The 16,766-nt window shown below is 57.5% G+C and overlaps 3 protein-coding genes across 3 annotated transcripts; 1 reads left to right on the top strand and 2 right to left on the bottom strand.

The window, feature by feature from the left end:
• Positions 1-61: 61 nt before the first annotated feature.
• Positions 62-2,062, bottom strand: PSMC3IP (PSMC3 interacting protein). Its single transcript, XM_056511895.1, has 8 exons — positions 1,711-2,062; positions 1,525-1,631; positions 1,358-1,447; positions 1,178-1,289; positions 934-1,079; positions 758-811; positions 618-677; positions 62-538 (listed from the first exon to the last, which is right to left on the bottom strand). Exons 1-8 carry the CDS (start codon positions 1,739-1,741, stop codon positions 479-481), a joined length of 660 nt encoding a protein of 219 aa, XP_056367870.1. The 5' UTR covers positions 1,742-2,062; the 3' UTR covers positions 62-478.
• A 106-nt stretch (positions 2,063-2,168) lies between these two features.
• On the bottom strand, positions 2,169-9,757 carry RETREG3 (reticulophagy regulator family member 3). Its single transcript, XM_056511861.1, has 9 exons — positions 9,440-9,757; positions 8,853-8,959; positions 7,669-7,699; positions 6,458-6,584; positions 5,682-5,766; positions 5,151-5,288; positions 4,626-4,705; positions 4,147-4,279; positions 2,169-3,681 (listed from the first exon to the last, which is right to left on the bottom strand). Exons 1-9 carry the CDS (start codon positions 9,631-9,633, stop codon positions 3,248-3,250), a joined length of 1,329 nt encoding a protein of 442 aa, XP_056367836.1. The 5' UTR covers positions 9,634-9,757; the 3' UTR covers positions 2,169-3,247.
• A 54-nt stretch (positions 9,758-9,811) lies between these two features.
• Positions 9,812-16,745, top strand: TUBG1 (tubulin gamma 1). The gene is made up of 11 exons (XM_056511858.1): positions 9,812-9,977; positions 10,192-10,304; positions 10,831-10,998; positions 11,270-11,338; positions 12,107-12,186; positions 12,773-12,899; positions 13,597-13,683; positions 13,906-14,055; positions 15,334-15,486; positions 15,735-15,896; positions 16,066-16,745. The coding sequence occupies exons 1-11, from the start codon at positions 9,929-9,931 to the stop codon at positions 16,261-16,263; spliced, it is 1,356 nt and encodes a 451-aa protein (XP_056367833.1). The 5' UTR covers positions 9,812-9,928; the 3' UTR covers positions 16,264-16,745.
• The last annotated feature ends 21 nt before the right edge of the window (positions 16,746-16,766 follow it).

Genomic DNA, 16,766 nt, shown 5'->3' with positions numbered 1-16,766 from the left:
CCTCACTCCAGGCCTAAACCCTGCCCTGACACCCTCTGAAGAGACAAACACCACAGGGATGTGCAGCTGAACCAAAATCCTGGTGTTTAATGGATCATATTCTCATGTGACCACTCAGGCACACAGCAGGAGGAGCTAGAACACATACAGAGCTCTGCAGCCCAGACAGTCCTTTGCTCCCTTTCCTTACCAGAACACCAGGCACACAGCACCACTGCCCCCTCAGCCACATCAGACCGCAGCCAGGCAGCTCCGTGCACTGGGGGCAGGAAAAAACAACTTTCCACTGCAAGGAGAGGGCCAGTGCCAAGTTACTCACACCCACCACCCTTCCAACTGCAAAACATTTTAAAACAAAACCAAATAAATACACAGGACAAGCCCTAGTCTTGCAAAGAGAAAAAGAACAACCCAACAGCTGAGTTTCAGAGGCAGCTCCACAGCAGCTTCTCCCCAGAACAAAGGCTCTCCCAGCACCTCACACGGTCGCTGGCAGCACGACACCGTGGTCCTCATCTGTCTCTATCCCAACCTCCTCCTGCATGGCACCAAGCACATCAGAACAGGCTTAGGGTCTGGCTCAGCACCAACGGGCACTGCCCAGCCTCGGTACTTACAAAGAATTGCTTCTTGCTCTTGGGATAGCCCTCTAGGATGGCATCCAGCAGCTCGGTGGCCTGGCGAGACAGGGCAGGTGAGGGCTGTGGGCAGCGGTGGCAGCGGGGCCGTCCCTGCCCACCCGCACCACGGCCGGTACCATGCGCTTCCTCCGGCGCCACTCCCGGCGGTACAGCTGCTGCTCCCGGCACACCTGCAACAGCACCGGCTCAGAGCCGCCCCGCAGGGCCGTCGGGAGCCCCGGGCCAGCAATGCCTGTAGGGAAGTGCTGGATCCTGGATCAGGATCCCGGCTTCAGACACAGCAGCTGTTCACCTTCTCTTTTTCCTCTGGAGTCACGTGGTTGGTAGCAGACTTAATCCTCTCCAGTTTCTCCGTGCAACTGGCACAGTCTTTCTTCAGTGCCTCGATCTCCTTGGCGATCTCAGGGGTTGTCATGGAGCTGCTCAAGTCCTTCAGCTCTGGGAAGGTGGCACCGATCACCGGCCGGGCTGCCACCCGGCACCAGGGCACAGCTGCCCGCGCCCTCGGGGCCGCCCGGGCAGGCACACTCACTCACCCGCCTCCATCTGCCGGCAGCTCTGCTGCAGCGCCTGCAGCTGAGCGGAGCGCGCCGCGATCTCCCCGTCCAGCCCGCGCAGCTCCGCATCGCTGGCGGCCGGGAGCTGCTCCTGCGGGGAGCGGCGGGTCAGGGCTGCGGGGCGAGCGGAGCCGGCGGGCGGCGGCGGCCGGGGCTCACCTGGTCAGCGAAGTAGATCTTCTGCTTCCCGTAGGTCTTCTCGCGTACGCGGCCCTGCTGCGCCAGCTGCTCCAGCGCCTTCACCACGGCCTGCGGGACGCGGCGTCAGCCGGGCCCGGCTCCTCCCGCCCCAGTCCGGCCTGCCCGCCCGGCCCGGCCCTGCTCACCGCCTTGCCCAGCCCGTGATCCCGCTGCAGGTTCCCGAACGCATCCTGGGCGCTGTACGGCCGGTTCTGCTCCTGCAGGTACCGCAGCAGGACGGCGGTGGCGCCTCCTGAGGGACCAGCTCCGGTCAGCGCGGCCTCCCGGGGCCGCAGAGGCCGCCCGGTGTCGCCCGGTGCTCCCGCACTCACCGCCCGCCGCGGCCTCGCGCGCTTTGCTCATCCCGCGGCCCGGGCTCCAGCCCCGCTCCGTTCCCGTTTGCCGCCGTGCACGCACTTCCGGCGCGCCGCCCGCTCCCCGCCAATCGCGGCCAGGGCGGAGGCGCACCGGGATTGGCGGGGGAACGTGCGCTCCGGTACCGGCCCGCCCCCTCCCCGGACCGGGGCCCGCGCACAGCCCGGGCTGCGAGCGGAGCGGGCCGGGCCGGCGGGGGGCTCCGCGCCCCCGGGCAGGCACTCACCGACCGGGACCGGCGCCCCCTCGCCTCCCCCACGCCGCACCGGACGCGGCCAGCAACGGGGCTCGAGCCGATATGGAACAAGCCGGTCCCGACCTCCCCTTCCCGGCCGAGCCCGCCTCCCCGCCCCCGAGCTCAGCCCCGGCGCGGCCGACGCAGTGGGATAGTCAGAGTCAGACAAACAGCAGCCAGTAACGGGGTCCCTGACGAGGTACGTTCTTGGCTGCACAAACGTGATCAGAACCGGGTCTATGGCTTAGGAAAAGTAATGGGGGCGCTCGTTAGGCAGAGGAGGGGTGGCTCCCCGGGGGGTTGCTGGTTTGTTCACAGGACTGCGGCAGGCGCGACCTCCTCAGTCACTGGTGGTCTAGGCTGCTGTCCCTGTCCGGTCCCCACTGCTGGGCTCTGCCTGCACAAGGCTGGAGGCAGCAAGGGCCCAGGGGACACACCACGGCCCTGTCAGCCCTGCTCCACCTCCTCCTTCCTCCAGGAAAACTGCTGGGGGATGCCCTGCCCACGGGAACGCATTGGAGCAGCACAGGGGTTTCCAGCAAAGTGTTAGTTGGCTGTTAACAAAGGCTGTTAGTTCAGAAAAGCAACACAAGAGCAGGGGCTACACGTGGATGTTCTTGCAGGTGGTCTGGTGGTCACAGCAGGAATCTTATTGCCATTGAGCTCTTACAAAACAGCATCACCAGGAGCTGGAGACGAGGGAGCAGCCAGTGCAAGGAAAACATTGTGGCTGCACAACATCCACAATGGAACAAGGGACTTGGTTCCACCTGGAGCTGAATATTGCTGGGAGAGAAGACTTGGATTTGTGCACATATTAGGAGCTGTCTGAGACAGAACAGTGTTAAAAGTCCCAGACACCATGTCTGAGGGGCTCTGTCCTGTTCCCCTGGTTACACCTCAGTGCCAGAACTCAGTGCACAATTGTTCCTGGCAATGCTGTCAGTCCCACTGGAACTTGAGAGCTGCAGACACCAGATTTATTGTCTTAGAGAAAGTTTGGAGCATCCTGTCAGACAGTGCAGGGTGATTGTGGAGCTATCCCATCAACGCCTCTTCTCTACAGATTGCCAGTGTCTTTTATTTTAAAATCCAAGCGAGGCTACAGAGTCACAAGTCACAGTGGTGTACCCAGCCAGGACTAGCTGTCACATCACTCAGACTCACGGGAGACGATTGAGAGAACTGTGCAAGGCTTCTCCTTCTAGGATTCCCTCCATGATGCACAACAGAAAACCAGAGGGAAGTGACAGGATGGTTTACTGGCCCCGGGAGCCAGTGGGATCCAGCTGGTTCAGCTCGGACTGATCCAGCAGTTCAAAGTCATCCCCTTCAGCATCAGTGTCCAAGTCCAAACTGGCTGCTCTGAGGTGAGTCTTTGCCCCTCTCTGGGGATTGGTGCTGCGTGAGGAGCCTGGCTGAGAGGCTCCTGACAGTGCCAGCTGGATCATGCCCCGGGTGACAAAGCCAGTGATATTGTTGGTGAGATTTTGCACTGATGGCAATGTGTTAAATTCCTCCTGCTCATATGGGAGCTGCAAATCCTCTGTCCCTTGTGGGCGGTATGCCAGGCTCGGGATCCCAATGCTGGTGTCATCTTCATCCTCTATGCCGGTTGCTTCTGGGTTTATGGAAGGGAAGTCAGGGAGATCTCTGGCAAAAGATTCTTCTGGGTCACTGTGACCATCCAGGTCTGGAAGAGGAGAAACTGCTTTAACTGCCAGTACTCACCAGCACCCACAGGCCCAGGCAGGAGCTGGGCCAGCACCTCCCCTGGGCAGACTGTTGGGAGCTCACAGACCACACTCTCTCCAACATCTCCCTCCCCCCATCCCAACTGTGCAGATCCCATTCGCCTCCCAGCTCACTTGCAAGAATTGCAGCCACCTGCTGGAGGGGAGCACCAGCACCCACAGCCAGACTGGCAGAGCTGGATCTGCCTTTGCAGAGCTGCTGCCCTTGCTCCACTCAAGCACCACAGAAATGAAGGAGGAAGCTTCAGTTCTGAACAAAACAGGCAGTTGCAGCTCGTTTCCAGCAGCAAGGCCAATATCAAACAGCCAGACTTCAATGATGGGAGGTAACACATCCTCCCTCCAACCCATCACACCGGTGCCTGATTGGCATTCCACACCTTCCAGAAGCTGTTTCCTCTCACCTTCTGATCCCTCTGTTAAGGGCGTCTGGCCCCTTGAAAGGTTAAACATCCCATTTTCAGTATAGGAAACCTCAGCATCTGAATGTTCAGAGTCAGAGATGGTCAGTTCCTTGGCGACCACGGAGTCATCCAGCTTTGAAATAGAAGATAAAATTGAAAACATCAGCGCTAGAAAGGTCATCCCATGCCTCAAGATAAAACAGATGATGGAGTGACTTCCATCTAAACCTGGCCCTCATGGCAGACTGAGGCTCATTCACATTTACTGCACAGTCTAGAAGACTGCAGCTGGCACAAGCAGTTCTGGACATTCTTTAGTGGAACAGAATGGGAAACACCTGTCTGAAAGGACAATATCCTCATCTGCTTTCCCATCACTCTCAGCAATACTGTGCTGACACACAGCCAGACCCTGAATGTCCCCACAGTGTGGTTTGTTCTTTCCAGCTGACTCCTCCCTCTCCCAGAGACTCCTTTACCTTGGGGCAGAAGGCAGCGAGCTCCTCTTCGCTGTCACTCCCATCATCCGTGGCTTCCTGACCAAGGGCCCGGGCACGCACTATTAGAAACCAGACACGAAGCTGTTACTGCTGCTGGGCCAAGGCTCTGTGCAGGACCAGAAAACCTGGAGCAGTGCCAACTCTGTTCCACAGCAGAGCCACGATCATTTCTGACTGTGGCTATAGCAGGTTTTTTCTGAGATGAACATGTTAAGAACTCCCCCGCACAAAGCCTTTCCTTTTTCCAGAAGAGAGAACTCACAGTTCTGGCAGCCAAGAACTGGAGCAGCTCAGTGCTGTGAAAAGCCCACCACAGCTGCTTCCTAGGAGGTGGCTGCAGAGGCGGAACTGCCTCTCTCTCTTCCCAAGGCAGTTCCATGAATATGCCATGCCAGACATGCAGCCCCCACTACCCACCAAGGCTGGAGCCTCCGTTCACAGCCCGTTTCAGGTATCAGAGATCAAGGAGTAAAGCCCTGGGGCCAGGAAGGGCACAGAACTCACGCTGCCTGTGGCGCTGCCTGGCTGTCACGTATCCGCGCACGCTGAAGTCCAGGCGCTGCAGCACGGGCTCCAGCCGCAGGTACAGGCGCTGCCCCAGCCTGTGGTACACGGCCAGGGGCCACAGCAGGACCCAGAGCACTGCAGTGAGCAGGAATGGGGGTTAGAAGGTTGCTCAGGATGCTGCTTGGCAAACATCCTGCCCGTTTTGCGACGCAGCACAGCAGATCTGAGCACTGAGAGCAGTGCTGTGGGAGGCTGTTAGAACAGGTGCCATCACCTCTGCCAATTTAACAAAATTGAGAGGCCAACCTTTTAGTGCTCAGCTCTGTAGTTACTAAGCACTCAGACATGTTCTCTCCAGACCAGACTTTGAGTCCTGGTCAAGAACCACCACATTCCTGGCAGAATGTGTTGTTTCAAATTTTAAAGCCATTCACACAAGCTTTTCTTTTGAGCCCCATTCTTCACACATTCAGCACCCACTCATCTCTTTTCACGTGTAAGTCTGTATTGGCACAGAGATTTACTTACACAGCAAATATGAGAGCAAGAGACCAGGGATATACCGGCCCAGGACAGCCAGGAACGTGAACACTCCACACACTAGAAGGCAAAACTGAAGACATGAGAGACAGTGAGTTTTCAAGGTTAAGCAGTAGGTTCCCTCCTTAACCATGTCAGCCTCTGCAAATTCTGGGTCAAGTCATTGTTCTAAACAGGGTGAAGCCTTCACAGTGTCCAACCACCTGCTGCATCATGAGCACAGACACAGGGGTATCTGCCCTCAGAGCCACAGGCAGCTGAAGCCTCCTGTCTCAGGGCAAGAGGCAATTCCCAAAGCAGGGACACCAACAGCAAGGAAGAGGCTAAACTATAGAGCTCTTCAAGGTGAAGAGGACAAGAATAGTATCACTGTGCTACAGGTTTCTCTTTTCATAAACTCATAAAAAGAAGGAAGAAAAAGCTTGACACACTTTTCTCAAACTGTTAAAACCCAGTGAAGAGACAAGTTTGACAGACACTTGAAAAGCCAGAAACCTGCAGAAGGAGCAGCCACACTTTCATTTCAGTGGTGCAATCCACACACTGACATTCACTTTCTCCTCCCTCCTCCACAACCCAATTATTCTGCCTGTGCTTTCCATTCTTTCCCACCACCTAATAGACAGTTTTGTGGGAGACCTCCTGTGGCAACCTCCCATCCAGGAACATGTTCAGCCAGTGCTGGATGCCAGCATAGGAGGATCCTTGTGGTCAGCAGAGGCTCCACACCAAACAGGTTATTTCTGAAGACTCTACATTCTCACCTTGCCAGGACTTTGCCTCTTGAAAATGAAGAGATTACTTAAGAAGTTGGTCCCAGTCACCCATCCTTCAGCCAAATGATGACAGAGCTCTGGCACTCCGAGCAGCCGAGGGTGGACATATCCCCAGCTGCAGTGAAGGCAGAATTTGGGAACAGATATTGCTGCATCAGTGTCAGGGTTGAAGACCCTTGTTATAAATGCTTGTCTCAATGCTTCTGTTCCCGCCCAGCACAGAGCTCTAGAAATGAGGGTCACTTGCCCTCCAAGCAGTGCCCAGCCCAAAGCAGTTCATCTACAGCCCTTCTAGCAGCATCCTAGTGCTCCCACAGCAGCTGAGGAGCAGGGATTTCAGTCAATGGCCTAGACCAATTTCCATGCTGCTGGAGGGAGTGCACAGTGCAGAGGCAAATCAAGTGAATCCATTTACTTTTTCTGTGTTTATCTGGTCAACTGCAGCCTCCAAGTGTTCAGCATGAGGTCTAGAAGCAGCCTTGCACCTCACTTCACATACTCAGTTATTCTGGAGGTCTTGAATTGGTCAGTTTTGTTAGTACTGCTTAACTGCTAGTCACGAGTACCTGAAGGTTAGAAAGAGCAATTCCTTTTGTGCTTGGGCCTCTTACAAAAAATGAATAAAGACATTGTCCTTTGGCACCAGCTCAGGTGATTTAATCAGGAACTGACATCCAGCACAGCCTGGCAGTGGCAGCAGGAAGGTGTGCCCAGAGAGGCAGGTGTGAGCAGTGAGGCAACACCTCAGCATTTCCCAACCCATTATTAATGCTGCAGTCAGATCATAACTATGCAGAAACAACTGCTGGAACAAGCCTGTTAAATATTCCCTATCAAGTCTCAGAAGACTTCATTAATTCCCATAGAAATTAGAAATGCTGTTTTCCTGCTACTAGAGACCCATACAAGAGGAATTGCTCCTAAAGCAGCACCTCCAACTTCAGGGTACAGGGAACCAAGTAAGCATATTTGGAGGTTATGGAGGCAAAGCATAATAAATGGTTTTGGCAAGTCAAAAACTTCTCAAGACCACCTGACTGCATCTGGGTCTCCATCTGCCTTCCATTGAGCAGCTCCCAGCTCCCTCCTCCCTCTTCCCCCTCCTCCTCACCCAAAGGAGCCAACATCCCAAGCATGTGCAGGTAACAATGCAGTATCACAACAAAGTATCACAGCAGAGGAGTCAATTAGTTTCCTACCTCTCATTGTCTAATTCATCAGGTCTTGCCACTAAAATATTAAGAACAGACACTACATTAGTTGCAAGGAATTTGCCATGGGAATGCTTAGCTCTTGGGATTTAAGTAAAGCTTTAATGAGCTGGGGAACACCTGGAAAAGACATTAACTGTAATTACAGGATGGAGATGCATCACTCCATAACAAATCCTGAGTGTGTACGTGTGACAGTACAGGACTGCAAGAGTCTCTCTGTTGCTCCTCGGTGTTTGTTGACACTAGAGGCTGCCCACTTCCCTCTCCCCCACTCCCTGCACACACCAGCTGGGGAGGAGGAACAGCCTGCAGACTGGAGGAATCAGGGATTTAAGTCTTTTGGTACTTTCCCACCCAGGCTGGGACTCTAAAGGGATGTACCAGCCACCCTGAGAGATCAAATCAGAGTGATGAGGGAGCTGGACAGACTCTCTCCTAAGAACGAGCCTGAGCCAAGCTTTGAAACCAAGGAAAGCTTTAATGTCTTCCCAGGAACTACAGAGAACATGGATTGAAGCAGAAAGCTGGGAGCTGAACTTGCTGGTTAGTCAGGGAACCAGCCCTGGGAACATGCAGACCCTCACTCACTCTCCTCCAAACTAACCTGTCCATGCAAAGCCAAGGGACCCCAAGCTGCTTGGAATGAGGGTGTTCATCAGTGTATTAATGTCACAAAGGAGGGATACAACTGCTTTGGTTACTGAAAGCTGAAAACTAACTTCATTACAGCCGTTCAGATTCCTCTTCTCCCAAAGAAATCTCTGATCAACAGCAAGGCTGGGACTTGTCTTCATCCTAAACTGGATTATTATGGATTCTGAAAAGGAATCCAGACGAGTTCCACATATGCTTCAGTTTCTCATTCTGGTACTGAATGCTCAGAAAGTGAATCACTGTCTCAAACCTGCACTAGGTCACGTACACCCTGTGGTTCAGGATTACAAGACAAATACCAGTGTCACAAGCACAAAAAGAACTTGTGTTTACACAAGTTAGAATATTCCAGCTCCAGAAAGAGCATGTTGCAGTACTCTTGCTTCAGTACTTCCTCTCTGCTTAAAGCAAAAGGCCCAGGTTTTAACAATGTAACTGCAGGCAACGCAGAGCCTGTACTTGTGGGGCTGGAAACAGGGCTTGATTTGCTGCTATGAGCTCAAAATGTAACTTACCACCAATTTCTGGCCAGATTTTGTGCTTCCACTGGTCTAGACACACTACTACTATGAGGCTTAATGCAACCAGGAACAGCAAACGAAGGGAAGTCAGAGCAAAGAACCTGTGGGGAAGAAACCAATGAGTCGGTATTGACCAGATCTTTGTGAGACACAAAGGGGAAACACAAACCAACCTAAAACCAGTCACTTAGGGGGAAAACTCAGCACCTGCTATCAGTCACCACGCAGGGTGACCCTGGTTTGCTCGTGTCAATTCTGCTCTGCTGTGAAGCTCCTGTGCCAGGCAAGTTGCCCTCCCTCCACTGCCACAGAGCAGGTTGAGTTTTCCCGGCTAGTTTGATGCTCTCAGGTACAAGGAGGGCACACGGACGGGGACGGGGTTGCAGCAGACCCAGCGCTTCCAAGTCCCTCCTGTCCGGAACGGGTACGGAGCAAACCCGCGGCCCCTTACGGACCGTTCCTCCCCGGGGCAGCTCCCCCAAATCCCTCGCAGCCCCACGATCGGGGCTGTGCGGGGCTGCGCCGCCCGCCCTGCGCGGCCCCGTGCCGGTGCCGGTGCCGGTGCCAGCCCCGCCGCTTACCAGAACAGGCCGTGTACCGCCACCCAGCACAGCGCGCTGCGGCAGGGCCGCTCCCACACCAGCGCGGCCTGCACGGCGCCCAGCAGTGGCTCGTAGGGCCCGAGGCGGCAGCGCAGTGCCGCGCTCAGCGCCTGCACCCGCCGTTGCCGCTCGCCGGGACCGGGCCCCGCCGCCGCTGCCGCCGCCGCCGCCATCACTCCCTCACGGCGTCAACATCCGCCCGGCCGCCGCGCGCGCGCGCCGGCCGCAGCCATGGCGGCCCCCTTGCACCGACTGCAACTCCACCCTGTGCGCCGCCATCTTGGCGCAGGCGCAGCCTGCACCTGCCGCCGAGGCGCACGCGCGTTGCCAGGGCGCCGCCACGGGCGGAGGTGCGCGGGGCTGCCCCGGAAGTGAGCAGTGCGCACGCGCAGTGCCGTTGGCGCCGGCGGGAGCCGCGGCGGTACCGGAGGCGGGCGGGGCGCGGAGCGGAGCGGAGCCTCGGCCGCGATGCCGCGGGAGATCATCACCCTGCAGCTGGGCCAGTGCGGCAACCAGAGTGAGCGCGCCGCGGCCGTGGCGGGGGTTGGGGGAGCGCGCACCGGGCGGGGTCGGGATGCTGTGAGGCGGGGGGGGCAGTTAGCGGGGCCTGGCTGGACGGGGCGGGACTTCAAGCGAATGGGGCGGGGCCTGCGGACCGGGGCGCTCCGGGCCCCTCCCCGGTCCCGGTCCCGGTCCCGCTGCCCGGCCCGCCTGACCGCGCCTCCCCGCAGTCGGGTTCGAGTTCTGGAAGCAGCTCTGCGCCGAGCACGGCATCAGCCCCGAGGGCATCGTGGAAGAGTTCGCCACCGAGGGCACCGACCGCAAGGATGTCTTCTTTTACCAGGTACCGGCGGCCCCGGGGCGTGGAGCGGGCACACAGCGCTAAGTGCGCTGCCCTGGTCCCCGCGGGGCTCCGTGCCTGGGCGGGTTCAGCTGGGCTGTCTGTGCCCGTTCAGCCCGCTCCACATCCCCTGCGGGCACAGAGACGGCTGGGCGGGCGCTGACCGTGCAAGTGGGAGCGGCGGCTCAGCCCAGACTCCTGTTTATAGCCCGCTCCGGGCTCCCGCCTGCGCTCCCGGTCTGTTAGTGGAGCGCTGTGGAGGCGGAGCAGAGGCACGAGGCTGTGGCTGCCATAGATAGTGTCTTATGTAAGCACGAAGAGTCTCCCCCTCCTGCGCTGGAAGTGTTCTAGGGCACAGAGATGCTGCATTGAGGATAGGCTGCACAGGACCAGCCTCTCTCCTTCCCTGCTTCTTCTCACCAGGCCCTGCCATGTGGGGTTCACCTGCTGCCAGGGGGTAGCTCTCACCCTCGCAGTGGAAGTGGCACCGAGCTGCAGCAGCATCAAGATCCTCTTGCTCCCATTGTAGGCAGATGATGAACACTACATCCCCCGGGCTGTGCTGCTGGACCTGGAGCCCCGTGTCATCCACTCCATCCTCAACTCCCCTTACGCCAACCTTTACAACCCAGAAAACATCTACCTGTCTGAGCACGGAGGGGGAGCTGGGAACAACTGGGCCAGTGGCTTCTCACAGGTACCAGCTCTAGTGCTGCTGGGTGAGACACAGGGCAGCTCTTCAGCCCTGGGGCTTTGTCCTGGCTCCCTCATATCAGCCCAGTCCCAGTTTCTGAAGAGCACCTTGTCACTGGCAGGGATTGATGTCCCTGGGACTGTGTCCCTGTGCCCTGTGGCAGTCTGGGCACAGGACCACACTGCCAGTCTGACTCAACTTCACACCAAGCTTGAGCAGCTCTTCTCCATGTTCTGTATAAGAGGAACAAAACCAGTTCTGATCTCTCTTGCAGGGAGAAAAGATCCATGAAGATATTTTTGACATAATAGACAGAGAGGCTGATGGGAGTGACAGTTTGGAAGTAAGTGAACAAGGGGTTTGGATCTGGTGGTCCTGTCTGGTGTTTTCCCAGCTAGGTTGCTCTTTGTAAGGTTGAGCTCAGCACACCAAGTAGGCACAGACTTGCTCAGTGAACTTCTGGGACTGAGCACAGAACATGTAGAGAGAGGATCTAGGGACAGGAGGTCTGTCCCTCCCCACTCCACCTGCCAGCCTGCCCCAGAAGTTTTTTCACCATTTGGTTGTGGGGCATTTTTCTTTACACTGTCCATGTGAACCCCTATCCTGTGTGCAGACAGGTGTTCATGTCAGGCTGTGACAGGAGAAGGCAGAACATCACCAAAACAAACTGGCAGGAGATTGAAGTGACTGTTGTGGGAGCTGAGCAGGTGGGAGCTGCCTGGGGTCAGGCAGTGGAAGCTTGGCCTCAGTCATTCTAGAAGGAGAGAGGGGTGTGAAGGACCCAGGAAAGGGCTGAGAACATGCAGTTCCATTTCCTATGATGGACTGGAGGTGACATTGGAGCTGTTCCAATCCTGAGGGCTCCCGGGCAGCTGTTGCACTCTGCGGGGTGTGCAGAGATGTAGTTCCCACTGTGTGGTCAGGAGTGGCCTGAGGAGCTGTGGCTGCTGCTGGGCTCTGGAGAGCTGGGGTCAGTCTCTGCTGCATCCATGCTCCCAGCTCTGGCCCTGTCTGGCAGGTCTCTGCTGGAGGTAGTGGGTGTGACACATTGTCTGCCTGCTCTGGGGCCGAGCTTCACCTTCAGCACCTGCTTTCTGCTTCCTTCCAGGGGTTTGTGCTTTGCCACTCCATTGCTGGTGGAACAGGCTCTGGGCTGGGCTCGTACCTGCTGGAGAGACTGAATGACAGGTGAGCACAGCCCTGTCCCCTTCCCACCGCAGTGCCTGGCCCAGCCTGGGCAGCCTGCCTGGAGCTGGAGCTGGAGAGCGCTGACTCAGAGCCACCACCCCCACCCAAACACTGCCTTGTGCAATCCCTGGCATGCTGCCTGCAGAAGGCTGGCTCCTGATACGCCTGGGGACTTCAGAGGTCTGATACTGGACTCGTTCTGTCCAAGCCCTGTGTTCCCTCAGCCGTTCTTATCAGGCAGCTGCCTGCGGACACCCTGACGGTGCAGGGGAGGGTGGGAGGCTCTGACTGAAGGCTGTGAGCTGCCATCCTGGCCTGTTTGAGCTTGCATCCTCTTGGAAAGACTTGTGAGCAGCTGCTTAATCAGCCTTGTGGATGGCTCAGCCTCCTTGTAGCTCCTTTGGCAGCCTGCTCCTATGCTGCTGGGGTAGGCATTGCTGGGACACATTCTCTCCCTGGGAGCCACTCTGGCTACAGCTTTGGTGACTCACCCTGTCCTGAGCCCTGGAGACTGCTAAGGCAGCTTGTGGGAGGAGAGAGTGCAGCTTGATGGTATTAACTCTTAAGATGCTGCACTTCTCACTAGGTATCCCAAGAAACTGGTGGAGACCTACTCAGTGTTCCCAAACCAGGATGAGATGAGTGATGTTGTAGTCCAGCCGTACAACTCTCTGCTGACACTGAAGAGGCTGACCCAGAATGCTGACTGTGTGGTAAGAGGCCCGTGGTGCAGCCAGCCCTGAGGAAAAGGCCCTGTCCCCACAGCTCAGAACTGCAGCCCATCTTGGGGCTAGCACTGTGTGCCTGTGAGCCCAGGTGCAGCAATGAACACGCCCCAAACAAAAGGGCCAAGCAGATGTGGCCCCAGGGACCCCCACTGGTGCTAACACCTGCAGAGCTGCCTGGCATTTCTGCCTTGGATCCAGCAGATCTTCTCAAAGCAGTGAGGACTTGGCTGTGCTTCCTTTGTGTAGCTGTGCTGCAGCCCCTGCCTGAACACAACACTTGTGTCATTTGCAGCAGCCACAACATCCCCAGCCACGCAGCACCTTCAGCCTGACCAAGGCCTTTGGTCAGGTCTTATCCCCTGCAGCTGGTTCCTGCATGAGGCAGTGGAGGAGCAGTTGCACTGGAGCTGCTGGAACTGACACTGCTGTGCAGTGATGGCCCAGGAGCAGAACTCTTTGGGAGAGCATGGGGAGCACAGCCAGGAGGGAGGGGAGAGGTTCCATTGACGGTGTCAGTTACGTGCCACGGATGAGTCAGCTTGTGGTTTCAAGTGTCTGACACTTGTGCAGAGGGCTTCACTCGAGGCCTGTGCTGGACCACCAGTGCCCTGGGACACATGGCCAGGACTGCCCTTCCTTAGCTGCCTCAGGGGCCCTTCACAGAGTCAGGTTTCTCTTGCAGGTGGTTCTGGACAACACAGCCTTGAATCGGATCGCGACAGACCGGCTGCACATTCAGAACCCGTCATTCTCGCAGATCAACCAGCTGGTGAGAAGAACTTTTCTCTCAGGAGAAGCCAGCATGGGGTTTCCCTGCTGTGTTCAGTTGAGTCTGAACGTGCTTCATGGGCTGGGCTCAGTGGTGGGCACCCAGGAGCTGTGAGCAAGGGTCCTGTGCCCTTCCAGGCACTCCAGGTTCCCTTGGCATGTCTGCGTGAGGCAGGTTTTGACACGCTCTGTGACCCTCTGCTGACCCTGTTCTCTCCCCTAGGTCTCCACCATCATGTCTGCCAGCACCACCACACTCAGGTATCCCGGGTACATGAACAATGACCTCATTGGGCTGATAGCCTCGCTGATCCCCACGCCCCGGCTGCACTTCCTCATGACGGGGTACACGCCACTCACCACCGACCAGTCGGTAAGGCAGCCCCAGGCTCTCCTTCCCACCCCCAAGGGCAGAGAAGCTGCCACACTCACCTTGCAGCATCTGTCAGCCCTGTCTCGGTGTGAGCTGTCACCGCACATCCCAAATCCCAGCCCATGTGCTCACACCACGTGACTGCTGCATGTGCAGTGAATCAGACGTGAGCAGGCAGTTGTGCCTGTGCCAGGTTACCTGCTGCATGCATCAGGGTGGCTGTCGAGATCATTGTGGCCAGGACTGGGGAAAGCCACCCTTAGCAGTGATGAGAGCAAGGCCAGGAGAGTGGCCCTGCCAGTCCTGCCACCCCCGCGAGCCATTTACTGGCTTTGGCAATTTGGGTCCAAACACTAATGCTCATTGTCACTGATGGTGGGCTACAGGTGTCAGCCCCTTCTGAAGCTCAATCTGAGAGTGAATTTGCCACCCCTCTGCACTTCAAGTGCTGCTCCTTGTGTTTGGCTTGTCCCTAACCAGTGTCCCCCAGCCCTCCTGGTGCCATTGGGGCAGTTCTGTTTCGGGAGGTGCTCACCTGCAGTGGCCCACTGTGGTCCGGAAGGAACTAACAGCTGCTCTTCTCCTCTCCCTATGTGCATTTCCTCAGGATGTTTCTCAGAGAAGCAAATCTGAAAAACTGCTGGCTCTGAAAAGGGTATCGGTGTGTGATCTGTCCTCCAAGGGAGGAGTGCAGACAGGGCTCAGCCAATGGCTCAACCAGTGCAGGAGGGGGCTGCCATCTCACCCAGCTGTCCCTGCTATGGGCAGTCTGGGTGCTGGCCCTGGCTGGGGACCCCCTGGCCAGTAGCAGCTGGGCAAAGCCACAGCAGCACTCAGGGAGGGCAGTGGCCAGACTGCCCATGGCTCAGAGCTGGGCAAGGCAGGGACGACATGCAGTGGGGAACCCCTTTCCTATTGAACCCCCACTGCTCCCTCCCTGGCAGTGGGACAGGACCTATGTTTGACAGCAACAACATAAAACAGGTTCCTGTCCCTCCATTCTCAGCTGGGCTTCACCCCCCAGCCCCTGGTGTGCTGCAGGGTGGGGGCCAGATACCCCCACGCTGGAGCCTCTACCAACAGTCCATTTCTTGGCCTGGCTGTGCCTGTTGTGTGGTGTTGGGATTTCCCTGTCCTGCATGTGGCTTTGCATGTGACTCCATCCCTGGGGTGGGGGCATCTCTGTCCAGCTGCCCCCTGCTCCTGTGTATGTACCAGGCAGCAGGAGAGCAGGGAGCAGCACACCTGCTCCCTCTGACCCTTGGCTGGCCTGTGCAGGTGGCCAGTGTGAGGAAAACCACAGTCCTGGATGTGATGAGAAGGTTGCTGCAGCCTAAAAACGTGATGGTGTCCACAGGGCGAGACAGGCAGACCAACCACTGCTACATTGCCATCCTCAACATCATCCAGGGGGAGGTGGATCCTACACAGGTGAGTTCCCATGGCTGTTCAGGTACTGATGGCCATGGGGTGGCCACGGTGCAGGGATTCTGGGGTGAGGTTAGGCAGTGCTGGCTTCAGATTGCTCCTGTTTGGGTCTGGCCTCACAGAAAGGCTGCAGTCCTGCTGAAATCCACATTCCTATGGCTGTGCCTCCTTTGAGGAGCAGCTCCTGGGTCTGCTGCAGCCAAGCTGTTTGTCCCTCACCCTACTGCCCCTCGCTGTTCTCATCCCACCAGGTTCACAAGAGTCTGCAGCGGATCCGGGAGAGGAAGTTGGCCAACTTCATCCCCTGGGGCCCTGCCAGCATCCAGGTGGCTTTGTCCCGCAAGTCCCCTTACCTGCCGTCGGCTCACCGCGTCAGCGGGCTCATGATGGCAAACCACACCAACATCTCCTCGGTGAGTGCCTTCCCTGCAGCCCCACACCTTGTGTCTCTTCAGTCTGGGCCTGTCACGAAGGCAGGGACGGGGGTGGGTGGCTCCCAGCAGGGCTCAGGTCTGCTCCAGGGTCCTCCTGGGAAGGGTCCCTGGGGAGCTCTGGCCCGTCTGAGCCCGTGCTGCTCTCCAGCTGTTTGAGCGGACGTGCCGGCAGTACGACAAACTGCGCAAGAGGGAGGCTTTCCTGGAGCAGTTCCGCAAGGAGGACATCTTCAAGGACAACTTCGACGAGCTGGACAACTCCCGGGAGATCGTGCAGCAGCTGATCGATGAGTATCACGCAGCCACACGCCCTGACTACATCTCCTGGGGCACGCAGGAACAGTGAGTGCCCTGCCAGGAGACAGGAAGGTCCCGTGGCCACACCCACGCACGCCGGCAGGGCTCGTCTCTGCCGTGCCCACGTTTCTCACCCCTCAGCTCGGCGCTGCCAGGCGCGGCAGAGCCCTCGGGAGGAGCTCTGCAGGGAGCCTGCAGCTCCTCAGCGGGGTCAGCCCTCGCCCCACCGTGTGCCCTGGCCCAGGACAGGACTGGGGCAGCTGCGCGCTCTGCTGGGAGGGAACCTCTGCCTGTGGGAGCAACACTTGCTGTAAGGAGGAGGAGGAGGAGAGTGACCCTGAGGCTGGGAACAGGCCTGGCCTCATGAGTTGGGTGCACACAACCCCCGTGGCCAAAGGCTCCGTGTGGCTGAGCTAGTCCTTGCCCTGGGCAGGAGCCTTGTTCCTTCTTGGCCAGATCAGGCCTGGGGCACGGGCTGTATCTATATTTTTGTAGGTTATTTTGCTTTAATAAAGGCTCTTCCTGCACTGATGCTGCCTGCATGACTCCAGA

Source organism: Oenanthe melanoleuca, chromosome 27 (genome assembly GCF_029582105.1).
Source record: "Oenanthe melanoleuca isolate GR-GAL-2019-014 chromosome 27, OMel1.0, whole genome shotgun sequence".
Lineage (NCBI taxonomy): Eukaryota > Metazoa > Chordata > Aves > Passeriformes > Muscicapidae > Oenanthe > Oenanthe melanoleuca.
The sequence above is the reverse complement of the archived record's forward strand: the minus strand, read 5'-3'. Positions and strand labels throughout refer to the sequence as shown.